The following is a 19,396-nucleotide window of genomic DNA, read 5'->3' on the forward strand; positions in this document are numbered from 1 at the left end:
AAGGGCCCCGATGCGGCCGCTACCTCTGCACCCCCTATTGCTACGCCCCTGCACACACACACAAACACTTTGGTACACCCACACACTGTGGACACACACACTCTGGCACACACTGTGGGGACAAAAAACACACTCTGGCACACACTGTGGGGACACAAAACACACTCTGGCACACACTGTGGGGACACAAAACACACTCTGGCACACACTGTGGGGACACAAAACACACTCTGGCACACACTGTACACACACTGCACACACACACACACACATACTCTGGCACACACCACAATGTACACACATTGTACAATGCCCCCTCCCCCCTCTCTAACCTCCGGACAATCCAACAGCCCAAAGAAGAAAAAAAAATACTTTACCAGCGCAGGCAGCCTTTGAAGTTTCCTCTTGAGGTGGAGGGACATCCCACACTCTCTCTCCAGCTGGAGCTGTAGCAGCGGGAAACAGCTGAAGCCTGCTCCCTGTCACACCTCTCCGAAGATAAAGCTCATGCTTGAGCGGCTACACTCTACCTAGAGAGCCCCGACGGAAGTTTACGCACACCGCCCCTTCCCCCTGACTGTCACAGGGGCTGTAATGCCGACAGAGTCGGAGAGATGTAGAGAGTGGGGTGGCATCGCAGTTGGGATAAGCGGCGCGATGTAGCATCCGATGCACAGCAGGGCCGGATGTGGAGCGGGGGTGGCAGCGCTGTCCCAAAAAAAAAACAAAAAAAAACACGCAGCTCAGCTGGGCGCCCTTGGGGACCCGGCGCCCCGGGGCACGTGTCCTACCCCGACCCCCCCTAGCTCCGCGCCTGTCTATTCTATCTGTACAGTCAGAGTCCTGCTTCAGCTTCTCCCCACGTGCAGTTTGGATGATTTCAGCACTCTCTCCCTCCCCCGTGCTTTGCTGTCGGTACTGAAAGGAGGGAGGGGGGAGTGTATACACAAAGTTGATGTGGCTATGCACAGAGGTCTGTCTCCTTCTCTGCCAGCGCTCTGGGATTTCTGACTGCCTCAGCGGCGTGGTGAGACCTCCATGCAGCACTCCTCTATGCTGCCGCTCTCTGCTCTAATCAGCTGATCCTGCTAACTTCCCTGGCTTCCGCCTAGCCGCCCGCTGCGCACACACACAATATGCTGCAATGTGCTAAGCAATGCGGGCGGCTACAGACAGAAGGAACTGAGGTGACGGTTGGACACACAAGTTACTTCTCAGTCGCCCTAAGAATTCTCCGCCCTAGGAACCGGCCTTGGAGGCCTGCCCAGAAATCCGGCCCTGTTTACACATAACTTTTAAAGTGAAAATAAACTGATGCAATAAAGATCTATTTTAGGTTAGTATAGGTTAGAAAGGTAGGTGTCCCCAGCATAGGCTAGATAGGTAGCTGCCCCCACTATAGGTTAGCTAGGTAGATGCCTCCAGCATAGGTAGACAGTATAGTTGCCTCCAGTATAAGTTAGATAGGTAGGTGCCCCCTGTAAACGTTAGATAGGTATGTGCCCTCCGTATAGGTTATATGGGTAGGTGCCCGAGTATAGGATTGCTGCAATGCATCATTAAACACAGAGGTGTGCATTTTACTGGTGCCCACGTTTTTCTTTGCTTGTGCCGAGTATAGGATGGATAGGTAGGTGCCCCCAGTATAGCTTAGATAGGTAGGTGCCCCCAGTATAGGTTAGTTCGTTAGGTGCCCAAGTATAGGATGGATAGGTAGGTGCCCACAGTATAGGATCGATGGGTAGGTTAACCCAGTATAGAATAGATAGGTAGGTGCCCGCAGTATAGGTTCGATAGGAATGTGCCTGTAGTATTTTATCTATAGTACCAATCCTAAATAGGACTTTCCTGGAAAAGTTTAAAATGTAGGTTTAACGTTGTTACTGTCTGAATGACAACAGTTTTATCAATATGTTTTACAGCTCCCAAACATGCAAACTTTGAACTGCTGAATCATTTTATCTTTTCCCTGCAGTCAGAGTGTTATCAGTGAGAACTACCCTACAGATTCGATTTGTAACCCCATAGGCCAGGTTCAAAGTGAGAGTTGCCTTGCATTCCCATGTGACAGCAGGAATGAAACAAGAGAGTGGCACCGCCCATTGGGCTTGATTCACAAAAGAGTGCTAACTGTTAGCACGGCCGTTTTCGCGCAAATTTTCGCATTGCGCGATCGCGAAATGATAACATTTTAGCGCAAAAACTGCTGTGCTAACAGTTAGCACTCTTTTGTGAATCAAGCCCATTATCCGTGTGTTGCACCACATACAGTAAAGCATACTGTCATTAAGTATGCTTCATTGTCACTGTTAAAGAGAATCTGTAACGTCAAAACGTCCCCTGGGGGGTACTCACCTCGGGTGGGGGAAGCCTTAGAATCCTAATGAGGCTTCCCACGCCATCTTCCGTCCCTCAGGGGTCTCGCTGCAGCCCTCCGTACAGCGGTGACGTCAATATTTACCTTCCTGGCTCCTGCGCAGGCGCTCTGCCGGCTGTCGGCTCCGAAGTAGGCGGAAATACCCAATCGCCGCCGTCGGGTCTGCTCTACTGCGCAGGCGCAAGTCTCCGGCGCCTGTGCAGTAGAGCGGACCCGACTGAGATCGGGTATTTGTGTCTGCTTCTGAGCCAAAAGCAGCCACAGAGCCCCCGCTGGAGCCAGCAAAGGTAAATATTGAATTGACAGTCGGGTCTGTCGCCGGCTGTTGGGAGGGCTGCAGCGAGACCCCCGTGGGACAGAGGACGGCGTCAGCGTGGGAAGCCTCATTAGGAACCCGAGGCTTCCCCCACCCGAGATGAGTACCCCCCAGGGGATATTTTTGATGTTACAGTGTCTCTTTAAGGCGAGCGTTATATGGTCAACCAGTGAGTTGGGGTACCGTACTCTGACTGAACGCACTGCAACGGCTGCACCGTGAACGTCACATTGCTTGTATTGCAATGCGATGTTCCAAATTACACTGCTTCTCTACTGTTAACCCGGCCTGATAGTGAAAAATAAAAAAATAAAAGTACTACGCATATAATAACAACACAACATTACAAAAAAAAATAGAAAAGTATTTTAATGCTAACTTGTGATTGCATGTAGCAAGATTTACTATTGTTGAGACATTACAAAAAAAGTACTGAAATTTAGACTGAGTACATTTCAAGAAAGAAAGCTTTCATTTTCTATGCCTTTTGAGTGTATTCAGTAATCTGTGTGTTTCAGGGTGAGGTTCTATAGCGCTAGGTTTTTATTTCAGAATGATTTTTTTCTTAGAATTGGTAGTACGCTAGCCTTTTGTAAAAGGATATTTCGTTGCATCAGTTAGAGGAAGCTAGAAAATACAGCATTGCCAAAGCCAATAATAAAACATAATTATCAGCAGCAAACTAGAGAAGAGTGTACTCACACACTCAAAATTGTAAGTAATGAGCAAATATTGTTCAGGTATTTATGTGCTATTGTAATTAAACAATTGCATTTATTCAAAGAGCAAAAGCAATAATAAACATGCACAACAAATACAATGCAATGCAAAAGGTGAAGTCCTACTCCTACATAAAATGCTTGTGCACACAACTCACACACCAACATACATTCACTCTCTGGGTGTGTAAGCTGTGTGCACAAGCATTTTGTATAGGGGTAGGACTTCCCCTTTTGCATTGCATTGTATTTATTGTGCAGCCTTATTATTGCTTTGGCTTTTTGAATAAATTAAAGATATTCCAGAACACTATTTGCTCAGTTTGAGGAAGCTGCAAACTATTGTTGAGTAATAATGTACTGCTTGCTTACTTTTAAAGTGATTCTAACAAAGTAGTTCATAACGTAACTCTGTGATACAGGCAGTCAGGCACATCCTTTGTCTCTGTCACTGCAGCTCTTCTTTACAAGACCTACAAAGACATCATGTTTACTCTCAGGCCTTTTCTTTCTGCAAGGATTGCTGTATCTCATTGCATTTCAAGGAAAGTCATCACCAGGAACACCTACAAGACATCATGTGAAGCTCTTGTCTATCGTCAATATGGTCCACACTCTGAAGTTCTGAGGTAAGAGTCTCTGATTTGACTGTGCATGCTACCTTTCAAGTTGATTCATTCAATTGTTTGTGCACTTAAAGTAAGCCTGAAGTGAACAAAAACAAAATAGTTACCTATGGAGAGGGAAGGCACTAGATAGAATGGAGCCTTCCCAGTCCTCTCTCAATCCGCTCATTCCAGTGCCATGCCCTCAGTGGCGTAACAATAGGGGCTGCAGCCCCTGCACCTACGGAAGGGCCCGGTGCCACCCAGTGCCATTTTGGGGGGCAGGAGGGGTCGCAGCAAGAGGGGAGAGCATGGCCACCTACATTGGCAAGGAGGGAGGCCACTCCCCCCTCACCTCGGACTCTCCACTCAGCACTCCCCCTCTAGCATTAATAGGTGACAGCAGCGTTGGGCAGGGACACAGGCATACCTGTATGCATTCCACAGCTGGAGGTTCCGCTCTCTAAGTGTCTGACGCTACTTCCTGTTTATCAGGAAGTAGCATGTGGCACTTAGAAATCGGATTTCCGCGGTGGAACACATAGAGGTATGCCTGTGGTCCTACCCAATGCTGCTGCCACCTATTAATGCTGCAGGGGGAGCACTGAGGGGAGAGTTCGAGGTGAAGGGGGGAGTGAACCCCCCTCCCCGCCGATATAGGTGGCCATGCTCTCCCCTCCTGCCCACAAAATGGACCTGAGTGTGCCCCAGGGGGGGCAATCCAAATTTTTGCAGGGAGGCCCCGTGATTTCTAGTTGCGCCCCTGCATGCCTTGGTGAATTTCTTCAACTGGCTTGGCTGGATACCTATTAATTTCCTCTCAGGTAGCCTTTGGAAACACTCACTTCCCCAAGTACATCCACGAGCCCGGACTCATGCACGTGATGCACAGTACAAATGCACTGGCATTCTGGTCCACAAGAACTTCTGAAGGTTGCCTGAGGAGGGACTAAGATGTGTTCAGTCACTGAATGTCACTGGATGGACAGAACGGAGAGAGGACCAGAAAGGCTCGATGCTATCCAGAGCCTTCCCTCTCCATAGGTAAGTATCTAACTATTTTCTGCTTGCTTCAGTTTTACTTTAATAAAGACCAATTCCAGACAGAAACAACATGTAAATCTCACCTGTGCTTACACTGTTGTTAATATGGTTTTGTGTTATTGGCTTAGTATTCCAAATGTTCCGTCTGCTATTAGAGGGAACCTATAGCGAGAGGGGTATGGAGGCTGTCATATTTATTTCCTTTTAAACAATGCATATTGCCTTTTTGTCCTGCTAATCCTCTACCTTTAATACTTTTAGTCACAGAACAAGCATGCAGATCAAGTGATATGACTGAAGTCTGTCTGGATTATCTGCATGCTTGTTTCAGGCAAAGCAGGATCATCCACCAGGCAACCTAGGCGGGTGCTTGGGGCCTAGTGGGGCCCACCTGCCATCTTCTATGACCTCTTTCTACTAGAGATGGCCCAAACCTCCGATTTTCGGTTCGCAAACCGGGTTCGCGAAAGTTTGGTTCGCGCGAACTTTTGCGAACCGCAATAGACTTCAATGGGGAGGCAAACTTTGAAAACTAGAAACACTTATGCTGGCCACAAAAGTGATGGTAAAATGTTTCAAGGGGTCTAACACCTGGAGGGACGGAGTGGGATACACGCCAAAAGTCCCGGGGAAAAAATCTGGATTTGACGCAAAGCAGCGTTTTAAGGGCAGAAATCACATTGATTGCTAAATTGCAGGTCTAAAGTGCTTTAAAACATCTTGCATGTGTATACATCAATCAGGGAGTGTAATTAGAGTACTGCTTCACACTGACACACCAAACTCACTGTGTAACGCACCGCAAACAGCTGTTTGTGTTGGACTGGTGCGCACCATGGCGAGATTGCTCTTCCTCAGTGATATCAGGTAATGTCTGACTGCCTTATCAACTTTCGATGGTTCTTTCGCTACCATTGTTAAAGTTTACATCTTTTTTTTTTATTACATTTTCTGCTGGTTGTTCAGTACCTGTAACGAGAATCTGTTATGGAGGGCAAGTCTGCCATCCATTCAAGTGAAAGGTATGCACTGACTGCCAGGTATAATACAATGTGCAGTCAAAGATGCAGTGAAAGATATGCAGTGACTGCAAACAGCTGTTTGTGTAGTGACGCCGTGCTGGACTGGTGCGCACCATGATGAGACTGCAGGTGATGGCGACTTTCTATCCCATATAGACGCCGGGCTGAGGTAGCTGAATGACAGAACAGTGACTGTCCAGCTGATCAAATTTGGTCTGTCCACAATGAAGCAACGACCTTACTATCGTGGGTGTGCCCCCCCCCCGGCACACTCATATAGCCGTCGGTCATTGCTTCATTGTGATGCACAAGCCCCTTTACCGCTGCAAGGTAATGATCACAAAGGGGAATTGGCACATGTACATGCCTTTTGTTTTGTTGTGGCAGCTGCAGTGCAGCAAGAAAAATTAGGCAGGTATGTACACACACCAGAAAAATTAGTATAGCGGTTGCTGCTAGCAGCGGCCTTAAAAATTCAGGAATCCACTTGGAGTCCTGGACCCTGTTGGTGGTGGCGGAGAAGGCAGTAAAGCGGCCTTCAGGCAGAGATGCTGTGTGGGGAGCAACTTAGTCTTGGGGCAGGCAGTCACACGGCGTGCAGGCAGAGATGCTGTGTGTGGGGACTGACTTAGTCTTCGGGCAGGCCTGAGCGTGCTTTGCAGACCAGGCATCCGTGGTCAGATGGACCCTTGACCCAACGCTGTGTGCCAGAGATGTCACCACTTGCCTTTCAACATCACGGTAAAGTTTAGGTATCGCCTTTTTTGAGAAAAAATTGCATGATGGTATCTTTCACTGCGGTGTGTGGCATTGCTTTTGTGTGTTGCTTTTCCTCTGGTGGTCATCCAATTGCAGTTTGTGCTTTGTAATCATGTGACTTCGTAAGGTAGTTGTCCCTACGCGGGTCTTGGTCTTTCCACGGCTCAATTTTCGATAGCAGAGAGTACAGATGTCATTGCTCTCATCTGAGGCAGACACACAAAAAATGTCCACACCGCTGCGCCTTGGGGTGATGGCACTTTGGTGGTAGCGGCCGACTGAGTGTTAAGTGGGGTGCCAGAATCAGAGCAGAAGGAGGAAGATATGTCACGCTTCCGTGTGGAAGCTGAGAAACATTAGGTGTTCTGTGTTAAATAGTCAACTACGTCCTGACAATGTTGGGGGTTGAAGGCACATGCATTCTTCTGAACACTGTACTTTGGTCAAGGGCCGCACGAAATCACGATAGCGCGACCTCAAACAGACCTGCCAGGTGGCCTGCCTCTGCCTTTTGTTTTGTCCGTATTGGGGGGATGAAGTGAAAGGTATGCACTGGCTTGACTAATACAATGTGCAGTCACACAGGTGTAGTTAACAGGTATGCACGGAGTGGTATATCACACTGCGTGCACTCACGTAGGTAGGTGGGTGCACTGAACACAAGAGGTAGGTATATGCAGTGATGGGTATTACAAATGTGCACCTGTTACACACACATACCATGAACAGGTAAAGTGACTGGTGGTATTAATGATCACACTGCATGTGCTCACGTAGGTGGGTGGGTACACTGTGAACAACAGGTAGGTATATGCAGTGATGGGTATTATTATGTGCACCTGTCACACACAGACAGCTACCGGAGAGGCACAGTGACACTGCGTGCACTCACATAGGTAGGTGGGTGCACTGTGAACAACAGGTAGATATATGTAGTAATGGGTATTTCAATGTGCCCCTGTCACACACAGACAGGTACCGGACAGGCACTGTGACACTGTGTGCGCTCACGTAGGTAGGTGGGTGCACTGAAGTGAACAACAGGTAGGTATATGCAGTGATGGGTATTACAATGTGCGTCTGTCACACACAGACAGGTACCGGACAAGCATAGCGACACTGCGTGCGCTCACATAGGTAGGTGGGTGCACTGAAGTGAACAACAGGTAGTAGGTATATGCAGTGAAGGGTATTACAATGTGCACCTGTCACACACACAGGTAGTCACTGAATGTGCTGGGCCTGGCAGTAGCACACACAGTAGGAATCACCAAGGCTGCCTATGCAACACAAGTGTCTGTGGGACACACACACACACACACACACACACACACACACACACACACACACAAAATAGATCACAAGAACAAGATTAGCTCTCAAAAGAGCTGTTGTGGGGTGCTTTTTTAGCAATAAGAATCAGCAAGGAGCAAGCTAAGAAGCCTACAAGAGCCTAACTAAGCTTTCCCTATAGGTCTCTGCACAGCAGCTCTCCCTTCTCTAATTAATGCAGGCACACGAGTGAGTGAAATGCCTGACGCTGCCTGCCTTTTATAAGGGGGGAGTGGCTCCAGGAGGGAGTGTAGCCTGATTGGCTACAATGTGCCTGCTGACTGTGATGTAGAGGGTCAAAGTTGACCCTCATGATGCACTATGGGAGTGAACCAAACTTCCGGAAAAGTTCGCGGTTCTCCACAATTGCGAACCCCGGAAGTTTGCCGGGAACCGTTCGCCGGCGATCCGTTCAGGCCATCTCTACTTTCTACTTCAGCTTACCAAAATGATCACAAGGTGGGCCCAAATCTACTACCTTGCCTAGGGCTCCATTACATCTTAATCCATCTCTGGTTTCAGGTGTGAGATCCAGATACTTTTGCAACCAAAGAGATCAGCAGGATAGCCAGGCAACTGGTCTTGCTTAAAAGGAAGTGAATATGGAAGCCTCGCTTTAGGTTCCCTTTACAGACCTACAGACTTCTGAAACCTCTAATGGATAGCTGCTAAATTCAATATAGTGGTGTCAGAATTGCTGTTGTTATAGTGATGAGAGTTGAGTATCTAGAGAGCAGCAGTTCCTTATGTGCCACAGCTTAGCAACTCCATTAAGAAGACAATGCTGGGATTGGCTGTATACAGCAGCTTGTACACCCATCCATAATGCCATTCTGAAACATATGCATTGCAGAGCGTTCTTGATAGGTGCACATACACACAGTGCTGCCTCCTAGATAGTATTACCTAAATTAAGACCAGGAGAGCTGTGCTCTGAGCATCTGACTTTATTAATAATAAATCAGGGCTGCTTTATGACAGCTGAAATGTGTAGAAACCAGACCAGGCTCATAAAGATGTTTTAATTGTTTGCCTTGACTTTCGCTTTAAGTGTTGGACAAATATGCCATAGTTCAGCACAGATTTAGTTTGACTAATTTATACCCAAAATGTAGGTAGTAAGTCAATAAGGGGGTGGGAAGCTTGTACTCTGGATTCTGGTCTCTGGGCAGCTTATATGAAGCCAAATGTAGCAAAACAAAATACATTGGGAGACCTCTACATTTGTGAGGACCACTGTATTATTTTAAAAAAGTGAAATGTATAGCTTTGTGGAGTCTGTTAATACTGCTAGCATTATTAAAGATTCATTTTGGTTCATTTTTGGACTCGTATGTTGGTAGGACCCACATTGCCAAATCATTTTTTTAACCACTTCACATGTAGACCTTTTTGCTTTATGGACAAGAGCAGTTTTGACATTTTAGTTTTGTCCAGTGTCAACAGTAATAACTTATGAGACCAAATATAGGTTGGTTTCATGATTTATTTATTTTTATTTTTATGGGACAAAGTAGACTTTCTTTGGTAAAATTTTTTCCAAATGCATTATTTTATTTTATTTCCTTTATACATACTGATCCTTATAGTGGTTCCTGAGCTATGTGCACCTTTTAGTAGTCACTATGCTGTACCCCTTTTATGATGCTGTGCTATAGTGGCCCCATTCTGTATCCCCATATAGTGGTTATAACTGGATGCTAGGAACACAAGGAGAAATTCAGTGTGGAGGATGTTTGCGATATGGCAAAATATTTTCACAATCGCATTGTACTAGTATAAAAAGGTTCCTGCGATTTTCATTATTTTACTGATTACCTTGCATTTTGCAATTTGTATGAGATTGGAAATAGATCACACAATGCAGCAAATTAGGTGTAGTATAAAACAGCCCCAAAGGACTGCATGATCAATTGGGTACATACTTCTGAATGTGCAATTATTATTTTTTTTGGGGGGGAAGGGGGTTATATACATTGAAATTAATGCTGAATTCATTTTTGTATGATTAAAAAGCAGCGTTTCATTCCACTTTTAAGCCCTAGTTTGGAAACAGTTTTTTACAACTGATTTTACATAGAAAGGAAACAAAATATAATCTATAAAAAAAAATCCAAATATTAGGCTGAGCAGTGGTCACTGTGACTGCTGTAGTCTCCTCTCCCTTCTTTCTTATACCTCATTCCCTTCTCTCCCAGCGTTAAATGCATACATTCCAGGGATAGGCTACACAGACATTTTTCTTTTCTAATTTTTGTAAAGCCTGGCTATAAAAAGTGCCTGATTGTGCTTTAACTTTACAACTACATCTCATGGTGTATTTTTTCTGTAAAATATTTGCACAATCTCTCTTGGTTTTATTTAGTAACTTTGTTTAAAAGTCATAATTTCCTCATACTGGTACTTACGAGGAAAGAGGATGCAACATTTTTTTTTAATTCCTGTTGTAATTTCTTTGTTAGTTTTCACAGATGTGCTTTTCATATTCGCTGTGCCGTTGTTAGTTTTTATGTTTTTGCACCAGTCCTGTTTCTGTATTAGCCTGTGTTCAGAGTGCAGGCATATTCTGCTATTTTCTGCTATTTATCCATTGTTTGTTGGTAATGTTTTGTCTAATAATGATAAGTTTTGTTGATCCTTGCTAGTAATTATGTGTTCATCCTTCAGTAGAATTGGCGCTTCAAATATTAGCTGCCCTTTTCCCCATTATCCATGTAATTAGAATTTATTTGATTTCATTGCATTAGTGCCTGAAAACAAATAATTAAAGTGAATGATACTGAACACTACTGCTTAGTTAGTAGAAATACAATAATTGTAGTCATTCTCCTGATTACGAGTGTTGACATTAATTACCAATGAATGAAGGCATCTGATAATCCCTCTTTTATTACATTGCACCGTATGGTCAAATTAGCCACAGAAATAGATTCCCTCGATTTCATCCATGACTTGGCTATTTATCAAATGGATTAGCTAATTATTATGGCATATATACTCATGGCAGCAGTCAGTCTCTGTAGTACAGAGATATTTAACAAGTCCTTGTTGAACAGCAGAAGCCCAGACACAATACACTGTGGGTTGTTTCATAAACACATATGGTTAAAATTCACCTCTCACCCAGCCATGGGGAGTTTTTTGACATTGCCAAGCAGAGCTGTTTCTAAGCTACTTGATGCCCAAGGCAAGGAAACCTATGTCACAGCCCCTTCACCACCACCACAACATACATGCAGAAATACAACAATGTTAGAAATCCTGATCACTTATTTAAAGAGGGACCACACTGACATATTGTATAGTAAAATGTATTGAATTATTCGGATTACCCAATTTTATGTTCATTAACCTGGTTTCAGCAACAGAAAAAACTTTCTATCCTATATCCATATATTGCTATATATTGGTATGTAACTCCACCCTCCCAGTGGAGTTTAGCCTAGGCTATGTAGTTATGCAGCCTGCTGCTCCAGGGCACTCTGAAGGACTAGGGGCCATATGCAATTAACAAACTAGCCAGTGATTGCCATAGCGGGTTCTTAAATTAGGAACGTCACCTAATTCAGTTATACTTAACAACCCCTCTCCGCGGCGGTAAAGAAACTTGCTTGGTCGATCAGAGAATGATCTATGTGATTGTTGAATTTGCTGACCATTTGCCAGTGTATAGGCTAAACAAGCAAATTTGTTTTATCTGGGTGAGTTAATACCCTTAAAGGACAACTTAAGTTAGAAGAAAATGGAGGCTTCCATATTTACTTCCTTTTAAACAATACCAGTTGCCTGGCAGCCCTGCTGATACATTTAGCTCAGTAGTGTCGGAATAACACCAGCAACAAGCATGCAGCTAATCTTGTCAGATCTGACAATAATGTCAGAAACACCTCATCTGCTGCATGGTTGTTCAGGGTCTATGGCTAAAAGTGTTAGAGGCAGAGGATCAACAGGACAGCCAGGCAACTGGTATTGCTTAAAGGGAAATAAATATGGCAGCCTCCATAGTCCACTTGCTTCAGTTGTCCTTTAATAACAAAAGACAGATTGTATGTCACACTGTCATGGCTGCTGTGCAGATTTTAGAGTGAAAACGAAACCCCTTAAATTAATAATAGGAATCTGAGACTGTAGAAAGGTTCTGTTTTCTGATGCTGCTACACATATAATTAATCATGTTCAGTTTAGGTTTTCTTAAAAAGAAGAAAGGGAGAAAACATACTGAGAGGCTCCACAACCCAATATATGGTATTATCTACCTTGCCTTCATCCAACACCCTAGTCTTTTCTGCTACCACTGAACATTCCAGACACCATCACACCATGGAGCTATATAGAGATATAAAGGAGATCCCTCCACTATCTATAGAGAACTAGGTACAGTACAGTAGTGTCAATACATAGCAACAGCCTGCAATCTAAGATGTCACACTCTCCTACTCCAAAAACTTGAAGGATAGTTTATGGCGGGGTAATTATGCACCAGTTAATCTAAACATGATATTAATTTTAGGTCTCCATAGTCCCTCCACTAATTGAGTTGGGACTATTTATTCCTGGGGAAGACCACGGCTCTGGATACCTTGGGTATTACTCTGTGCACAGGCCCCCAATCAGTTAGCCTAATGATGCCTCTGTACTGCCTATATAATATGCACCCAGGTCTATATCTAACTTTATGCAATGCCATGGAAAAAAATAGCACTATACGAATAATTATTAATAATAATAGAGAACCTTGCTGAAACACTGGAGCTCTTGCATAATAAACTTGCTGTCTTGCTAGCTGGCATATGGGTTATTCTGACATGTGTGCTATTAAAAAAAGGTAGAACAAGAGGATTGGTTTCAGGCAGAGCAGGAATGTCTATATCAAATGAAAATGTGTTGTGTGTGTTTGTACGTGAGTATGTGTATATATATATATATATATATATATATATATATATATATATATATATATATATATATATACTTTTTTTTCATCTATATTCAGAAATAGATGTGGAGTGGATTGATGCAGGGAGAAAATAATACTATTGCCCAGCTGATGCCTACAATAAGAATTGTACACCTCCGGCTCTGTAAAGAGTGGAGAGCCCAGCAAAAAATATCTCCTTTCCTAACTACCTGCTAACATGTTTTTCATCTTCCAGTATTATGGGGCTGCTCTGTATATGAATATAGCCAGGTTTAAAAATAACACTGTAAAAATACCCCTATTTTTAGAGAGAGTGTGTGATAGATAGATAAATAGATAGATAGATAGATAGATAGATAGATAGATAGATAGATACCACACACAAATGTATTTCTTCAACATGATGCCACTTTAACCACTTGCCGACCGCACACTCATACCGTGCGGCGGCAAAGTGGTAGCTGGAGGACCAGAGACGCAACTGTGCGTCGCCAGGTGCCTCCCTAATTAATCAGGAAAGGCCGCTCACGGCTCAGGCCGTTTCCTGTTAGATCACGGAGCGGGTCTCCATGAATAGCCTGCGAGCCGCTAATTGCGGCTCGCAGACTAAATGTAAACGTAGGAGACATTTGTCTCCTTTGTTTACATTGTACGGCGCTGCTGCGCAGCAGCGCCGTAAGGCAGATCGGCGATCCCCAGCCAATCAGCGGCCGGGGATCGCCGCCATGTGACAGGGGACAGCCTGTCACTGGCTGCACAGGACGGATAGCGTCCTGTGCAGCCCCGATCACCGGGGATGAGCAGGTAGGAGAGGGAGGGGGGAATTTCACCGTGGAGGGGGGCTTTGAGGTGCCCCCCCCCCCCCGCAACATGCCTGCCCACCGGAGCGATCAGACCCCCCCTGCACATCATCCCCATAGGGGGGAAAAAGGGGGGCGATCTGATCGCTCTGCATGAAACATGATCTGTGCTGGGGGCTGCAGAGCCCACCCAGCACAGATCACAAAAAATAACTCTGGTCCTTAAGGGGGGGTAAAGGGTGGGTCCTCAAGTGGTTAAAACCATATGTCCTAATATGGCATTGCTATAATAGCCTTTACCTTTTGCACATGACAATTTTTTTCCAGGTTTTAGTAAATCAACCCCAATGAAACAAAAATGAGGATATCTCAGCAAAATAAATATATGTATGTAGCCCTAGCCGAAAGCTTATGCCTCTTCTTCTAAGTTAGCCAATAAATGGTATCATTCTCATTTTAAACTTCTTGCTTTTACTCATGGCTAACACGGTATAACACTCTACTGCTTCTATCAGGGCTGGATTTCCCATAAGGCACTGTAGGCATGAGCCTAAAGGCACCTTATGAGGGAGAGGCGACCCCCCCCCCCCAGATGTCTCCTACGTGCTGCTCCATTCTGCACTTGCCTCTGATGCAATCAGGTGAACCTCTGTCTTTTTTGCTCCCTTTTTTTCTGGAGCCAACCGCTCACATGTCCTGTTTGCCGTACCACGCGAACTACCAACGGGAATACAAAAAAGGGTTACCGAGAGCCCAATAAAGTGCAGTATGTACTGGTAGTTGGAAGTGAAATGGTAGAATAAATATAATATACTCACAAGCCAGGGTCACCTCATAGGCAACCACTGTAAATGCAGGTGGGGAGATTACAGTTAGACCTGACCCCACTCAGGATTAAGAAGTCGCTCTCCATAAATCAGAAAAAGGGGTAACACCAAGGGTGGACTTGTACAACATAGTATGGATACAGAGGCAACAAATGGATAAAAATATCTAAAAAAGTTTAAAATCGAGGAGGGAGTGGTGTACTTACCTCCTCCAAGCAGACACAAGATTATGCTGATCTGTTTTCAATAAAGAAATTTTATTTACACACTCCAGAGAACAATACCATCTGTTAGCAGGATATCAAGCCAGCCTCCCCACGTAACTCAGAAGTTCCTCATCTACTTGCTCCTGTAACTGCCGCTGCCTCAGGGACCTGGCCCTCGGCTGCACTAAGACATTGTGCCACCACGACGCTCATATGCAGCCTCCACTTCACTCAGGGGTGCAGCTAAGGTTTTGGTGGCCCCAAGCAGCCCATGAATTATAGCACCCACCCCCCGAAGTTAGCAGTGCACGAAGCGCGCCGCAGCAAAAAATGGGTGTGGCACCAACACCAAAGAAAAGTGGGCCTGGCCACGATGTGTTGTGGGTAAAGCCAAATACTAGCAAAATGCAGGTAGTCCCCGGTTAACATACGAGATAGCATACAGGTGGTGCCTTCAGTTTAGGTAGCGAGCTATAGGTGCTGGAGTATAGGTAGCCAGGTGCAGGTGCTGCAGTATATGTAGTCAGGGACATGTGGTGGCCTCAGTATAGGTAACGAGCTATAGGTGCTGCAGTATAGGTAGCCAAGTACAGATGGTCCTCTCGCTGTGCTCTTCTCCTCTGCCACCCGGACTCTCCTACTTGCTACATCCATGTTACTTCCAGCGGCATCTCTGATGTTATTAGAGGCACTGTTGGGCAACCATAGCAACAGGACGCTGGTGGCAGCGACAGGAGGAGAGCGCTGCGCTGTGAGGAGTCTGCGCAGGAGTGAGGTTCTGTAAGTTTGACGGGGGACCACCCGCCGCACCCGGGGCCACACAGAGCAGGTCGGCAGCTGCCAGCAGCAGAGAGAGGCCCACCCACCACAGTGAGGCCTAAAGCGGGGTCTTGCCTCGCTTTTATGCTGGCGGCGCCCCGGACCTCACTCTCAACTTCCTCGGCTGCACCTTCTTCCAATCTGAGTGTGACAGCGCTCCTCTTCCTCTCTAAAACTGAACAGAAACAGATGGCCGCACATAGTGCATTACTGTCATCATGAATCACAATAATCAAGCCCCAAACGTGCACATGTGCTCAAAAGTGCTCCACTCGTGATCTCTCCCCCTTCACACCAGCAGCTCACCGGATAAACGCCACCTCACTTTCCAGGTGGGTCTCACATTTAGCCTTGAGAGTGGCCAGCTCCAATCACAGTGTACACAGATTCTGATCCGTAGTTTAGAAGATCCACATTTTAATATTCAGTTCCATATGTAAAAAATATATAAAAAACATATACATAGCGTAATACAGTAGGTTAAAAGTCAGGGCCTGCGCAATTTCAGCGCACTCACGTGTGTAGAGAAATATCAGGCATCTCGGGCATCCCAGCCCATTAACATGTCTCCTCCACTAGCGGCACCGGCGTCCCGATTTTCCCGCTCCTGGTAGCAGCCTGTACCCTCACCATCCGTGTTTCCTCCTCAAGCCCAGTGACGTCAGCGCTCCTGGTCACGCCCTACGCGTTTCGTCCAATGGACTCATCAGGGGCAGCCCCTGATGAGTCCATTGGACGAAACGCGTAGGGCGTGACCAGGAGCGCTGACGTCACTGGGCTTGAGGAGGAAACACGGATGGTGAGGGTACAGGCTGCTACCAGGAGCGGGAAAATCGGGACGCCGGTGCCGCTAGTGGAGGAGACATGTTAATGGGCTGGGATGCCCGAGATGCCTGATATTTCTCTACACACGTGAGTGCGCTGAAATTGCGCAGGCCCTGACTTTTAACCTACTGTATTACGCTATGTATATGTTTTTTATATATTTTTTACATATGGAACTGAATATTAAAATGTGGATCTTCTAAACTACGGATCAGAATCTGTGTACACTGTGATTGGAGCTGGCCACTCTCAAGGCTAAATGTGAGACCCACCTGGAAAGTGAGGTGGCGTTTATCCGGTGAGCTGCTGGTGTGAAGGGGGAGAGATCACGAGTGGAGCACTTTTGAGCACATGTGCACGTTTGGGGCTTGATTATTGTGATTCATGATGACAGTAATGCACTATGTGCGGCCATCTGTTTCTGTTCAGTTTTAGAGAGGAAGAGGAGCGCTGTCACACTCAGATTGAATGTACATCAAGGACCTGTGATAGCGAATACTCGTTGACAACTTCCAGTATATTGCATGCAAATTATATGACTGTCTATTGAAACTATATGACTGTTTATTGAAGCATTGGAGATTTTTGGGCAGGCGCAGTTTGTGCATACTATAATATAGGCTGCACCTTCTTGGCAGACTCCGGCTTCCTCTAACACGGCAGACACAGGAGCTCCAAAGCTTTCCAACACGCACAGCCTGCTCTGCAGTGGCGTAGCTACGGAGCTGTGGGCCCCGATGCAAGTTTTACAATGGGGCCCCCCAAGCACTCTATACACAACAATTGATACAGTGCACCAAAACCTGCCAATGGCAACTACAGTGTCAGAGGTGCAAGGAGGGAATGGGGAACAGTTTGTTAATGATTAGCACTATTTAATGTATCCATAGAAGTGATTATTATGAGCACAGGACCAATAGAGAGCTAATACTGCAGTTGAGGGAGGGCCCTTCGGGGCCCCTCTGGCCCAAGGGCCCCGATGCGGTCGCTACCTCTGCACCCCCTATTGCTACGCCCCTGCTGCTCTGGACTTCCGCATTGCATGGTGTTCCTGGTGTCCTCGTGCACTAGATCACTCCTACTGCAGCTGTTCTCCCCCCCCCCCCCCCCCTCCAAGTTTCAAGCAGAGCATAAATGAGAGGCTCACCCAACGGCAGCTTCCAGTGCTCATCTCCATGGCCACAGCATCGTAATGTAACCTGCTGTCACTACGTGCCAGCGGGTCACATGGCGCTGTGTGGCCAAGGGAGATGGAAGTTGGAAGCTGCCATCAGGTGAGTCAGTCATTTACATTCTGATCGCAAATATGCAGGGATGGAGGGAGGAAAGTAAACCAAAATCCGGCCCTGCATTGGTAGGCCAGATGGAAAGAACAAACGGGCTGGGTATGGCCATCAGGTCATAGTTTGCCCACCTCTGTTCTTTTCTCTTCCTGATATCTCTCTCCTCGGGAGCTTACACCCCAATCATTGTCTCATGTCAAAGGATAACATGAGACAGAAATTAGAGTGTTATGCTGGATACACACGGTGCGTTTCCGCACTCGATGCGCCCGTCGATTCGCGTTGACTCGATTATTTCCGAGCATTTCCGAGCGCATTTCGATGATTGTTAGGTCGATTTACATGTAAAGTATGCCAAATCGACCTATCGATCTATCGAAATGCTAATCGGACATGTCGGAAATAATCGAGTCGACGCAAATCGATGGGCACATCGAGTGCGGAAACGCACCGTGTGTATCCAGTATAAGATCCTAAGGACAGCTAGTGAGATGAGGCAGGGATAAGAGTTTAGAATATTTTTACTCAGGAGTGTGGCCTGTGTTGAGGGATGGTATTTAGGGTGCCAAAATGCCGGTGCCTACAGGCCATGACTTCTACTATGTAACCCTAGCAAATAGAAAAATATAAGAATACATTTTAGTTGAAAACACTAACAAGAGTTCAGGTACACCTTAAAGTGAACCCAACATGAGAGTGATATGGAGTCTGCCATATGTATTTCCTATTGTCTGAGTTACAACAAGCATGTGTCTTATCCAGTCAGACTTGAGCCAGAGAATCTGATCTGCATGCTTGTTTAGGGTGTATTGCTGTGATGATCCGCTCAGCTGGCTGCACAGGCAGACAGCTGTTTGTCCATTCCTCTAGTCTGTGGGCTGCAGGTCTCTGGAACAGAGACCTGTCTTTCCATTGCAAATTTCTGGTCTGTTCTCTTGCTGGGGAATTTGCATACATTCGTTATGCAAATCCCCTACCTGCCTTCTTTGATGACTGGCACTATAAGAGCTTTATGTTTCCCAGAAGGCTTTGCTGGTCATTTCCTTTCCATGGTCTGTTCCTGATGGACACTGCTGGAGTGTCAGCCATTGCTATCTAGTATAGTTAATTCCTGGGGGTTGCTTTAGGCTCCCCTTCTAGCCCAGTCAGGTTGGATTATCTGTATTGCCTGTTCTGTCTTGTCTTGCCTGTTGCCATTATCCTGTCCCAAAGGTGGTCGACAGGAAATGGTTCTGATCTCTGTTCTTGGAGTATAGCTGGTGCAGCGGTTGCTACCAGCTATCTCTTCTGTTCTGTCTCCTGGGATCGCGCTAGCTACTTTTTGCTAGCGCTGGGGATCCTTCTGTTCTGTCTTCTGGGATCGCGCTAGCTACTTTTCGCTAGCGCTGGGGATCCTTCTGTTCTGCTATTCAGTATCTGGATCGCGCTAGCCACTTTTCGCTAGTGCTGTGGATCCTATCTCTCGCTTGTCCCTGTTTTCGTGTGCTACGCTTGCTGGAGGCTCGGTGAGGTAACCGTTAAGCAAGCGCTCGCGTCCTCTGTTT

The 19,396-nt window shown here is 46.0% G+C and overlaps 1 protein-coding gene across 1 annotated transcript in view; it reads left to right on the forward strand.

The window, feature by feature from the left end:
• The first annotated feature begins 3,836 nt into the window (after window positions 1-3,836).
• Window positions 3,837-19,396, forward strand: part of LOC137570758 (enoyl-[acyl-carrier-protein] reductase, mitochondrial-like) — a 99,047-nt gene continuing 83,487 nt past the window's right edge. The window contains exon 1 of the mRNA XM_068279480.1: window positions 3,837-4,041. Coding sequence (XP_068135581.1) covers window positions 3,899-4,041 — 143 coding nt within the window. The 5' untranslated portion in view covers window positions 3,837-3,898. The remainder of the gene's footprint in view (window positions 4,042-19,396) is intronic.

The sequence above is a fragment of the Hyperolius riggenbachi genome, chromosome 4, assembly GCF_040937935.1.
Source record: "Hyperolius riggenbachi isolate aHypRig1 chromosome 4, aHypRig1.pri, whole genome shotgun sequence".
Taxonomy (NCBI): domain Eukaryota; kingdom Metazoa; phylum Chordata; class Amphibia; order Anura; family Hyperoliidae; genus Hyperolius; species Hyperolius riggenbachi.